This window comes from Penaeus japonicus, unplaced genomic scaffold (assembly GCF_977035675.1).
Source record: "Penaeus japonicus unplaced genomic scaffold, GWHDUDI00000001_assembly GWHDUDI00000002, whole genome shotgun sequence".
Taxonomy (NCBI): Eukaryota; Metazoa; Arthropoda; class Malacostraca; order Decapoda; family Penaeidae; genus Penaeus; species Penaeus japonicus.
In genome coordinates, this window is record NW_028234404.1 from 6,357,538 (window position 1) to 6,360,037 (window position 2,500).

The 2,500-nt window shown below is 51.3% G+C and overlaps 1 protein-coding gene across 1 annotated transcript in view; it reads right to left on the reverse strand.

The window, feature by feature from the left end:
* Positions 1-2,500, reverse strand: part of LOC122260097 (organic cation transporter protein) — a 16,674-nt gene that overhangs the window by 6,494 nt on the left and 7,680 nt on the right. Inside the window, exons 7-10 of the mRNA XM_086546150.1 lie at positions 2,435-2,500; positions 1,643-1,857; positions 747-928; positions 68-237 (exon numbers count right to left, since the gene is read on the reverse strand). The exon at positions 2,435-2,500 is cut by the window's right edge and continues 41 nt beyond it. Of these exons, the coding sequence (XP_086402276.1) occupies positions 68-237; positions 747-928; positions 1,643-1,857; positions 2,435-2,500 (633 nt within the window). The remainder of the gene's footprint in view (positions 1-67; positions 238-746; positions 929-1,642; positions 1,858-2,434) is intronic.

Consider the following 2,500-nt stretch of genomic DNA (forward strand, 5'->3'; position numbering starts at 1 on the left):
CCTCCCTCCCTCTCCTTCTCCCCCTCCTTCCTTCCTTCCCCCTCCCCTCCTACCCATACCCACCCACCTGGCGCAGGGGTTGTAACAGCATCCCTGATCTCCGAAGAAGGTCTCGCCGTCCTCGAGGGTGTCCGGCAGCTTCTGGTCGAGCGTCTCGGGCAGCAGGAGGCTGACGAGGCCGCCCACGATGGTCACCACGCCCAGGATGGTGTAGGGGAGGAAGTGGCCGTATTTGGACTGGAGGGAGAAAGGGATAAGAAGAAGGAGGATATGGAAATGGAGATGGAGATGGAGGGGGAGAAGGAGAGGGAGGGATAAGGGATAATGCAACAATGTGTTATGATGCTTCTGTTTTTTCTTGTTTTAATTTTATTATTCTGACTCAATTATTACCCTCGCCTCTCCATCTCTCTTTCTCTCGTTCTTTCTATGTCTCTCTCTCTCTGTCTTCTCTCTCTCTCTCTCTCTCTCTCTCTCTCTCTCTCTCTCTCTCTCTCTCTCTCTCTCTCTCTCTCTCTCTCTCTCTTTCTCTCTCTCTCTCTTTCTCTCTCTCTTTTATTCTCACCTTCACCCTTCTTCTCTCTCGCTCACTTTTCCTGTCTCTTCTTCTTTCTCTCTCACTCCATTCTGACACTCAGCTGGCTTACCACCCAAACTCAAACTCAAAACCCACCGACTCAACCACCCAACCGACTCACCAGATAGACGACTCACCAGATAGACGACTCACCAGATAGACGACTCACCAGATAGACGACATAGGGCGATAGAAAAGCAGCGAGGAAGCCAGTGGTGTGAATAAAAGCCATTCCCTGGGCTCTTGCAACTGTGGGCAACACTTCGACTTTGTATTGCAATCCTACGTTGATTGACATGGTGATGAGGAACCGTCCTACCATAGCTAGTACCATGATGGGGGTCATGGCATCTGGAATGAGGCGGAGAGAATGGTTTTTGGATGGTTATTTTATCAAAATTTGTGGGGGGTTTTCGATTTTTTTTAAACGTCGTGTAGAGTTGCCACATAGTAAGTTATCGTTTATAGCCATTTTTTTCAATTTGGATTTGATTAAATTCTTTTTCTTAGTGAGTGGAGGGGGTGAGGGGGGGTAAAGGATTAGAATATTGATTATCTCTTCTCAAAAACGTATGCCAATTACGATATATGAATGTAAAAAAAAATAATGATCCAAAACTCAAAAAAATAATTATGTTTTGTCGAAGGATTCATCTCTTTTCGGACGAATTTCCTTTATTAGATACGATAATGATGTAGATACATGGTACTTTATATTTACGTATTTCTCTTCCTCCTCTTCCGGATCTCTACCCCCTCCCTCTTCCCTCCCTCCCCCCTCTTTCCCCCCTCCCCCTCCCCTCTCTACGTCCCCCTCTCTCCCTTCTCCCCTCCCCTTCCCCCCTCCCCCTCCCCTCTCTACGTCCCTTCCCCCTCTCTCCCTCCCTCCTCCCCTTCCCCCCTCCCCCTCCCCTCTCTACGTCCCTCCCCCCTCTCTCCCTCCCTCCTCCCCTTCCCCCTCCCCCTCCCCTCTCTACGTCCCTCCCCCCTCTCTCCCTCCCTCCTCCCTTCCCCACTTCTCCCAACCCCTCTCTCCCATCCCCTACCCAACCCATCCCCACCCACCCGCGGGCATGGCAGCCACCGCCAGACACGAGAGGCCGCCCACCACCACCGTCCAGACGAGGGTGTGCCGCCGCCCAAGTTTCTCCATCAGCAGGATCGTCAGCAGGTCAGCAGGCAGCTCGATGAAGCCTGCTATGGTAAAGGTCAGGAAGACGTTCGGGCCGAGGTTGGCAGTGTTACGCATGTGGGCGTCGTAGGCGATGCTGATTGTCACTCTGTGGGCGGAGAGGGAGAGGGGTGAGTGGTGTGGGTGTGTGGGGATAGGGGGGGGGGGTTAGGGTGTGGGTGGGGTGGTATGGGGGTGTGTGGGATGGGTGTTGGGGGAGGGGTGGGGTGAGGAGGAGAGAGAGAAAAGAAATAGAGGGAGAGAGAGAGAGAGAGAGAGAGAGAGAGAGAGAGAGAGAGAGAGAGAGAGACAGTGATACGCACAGACAGACATACAAAGAGGGAAAGAGACAAAGAAAAAGAAAGAGAGAGAGAGAGAGAGAGAGAGAGAGAGGGACAAAAAGAGAGACAGACAGAGATACGCACAGACAGACATACAAATAGGGAAAAACACAAAGAAAAAGAAAGAGAGAGATAGAGAGAGACAGAGAGACAGAAAAAGAAGGAGAGAGAGAGAGAGAGAGAGAGAGAGAGAGAGAAAGAAAGAAATAGAGAGAGAGAGAGACAGCGAGAGAGACAGCGAGAGAGAGAGAGAGAGAGAGAGAGAGAGAGAGAGAGAGAGAGAGAGAGAGAGAGAGAGAGAGAGAGCGAAAGAGGAAGAGGACAAAGAGGACGAAGGCCACTCACGTCATAAGGCAAAGTAAGAGGAAGCGTCTTCTTAGCACTGGCGTCTTGAGAAGATCCAGAACCGTG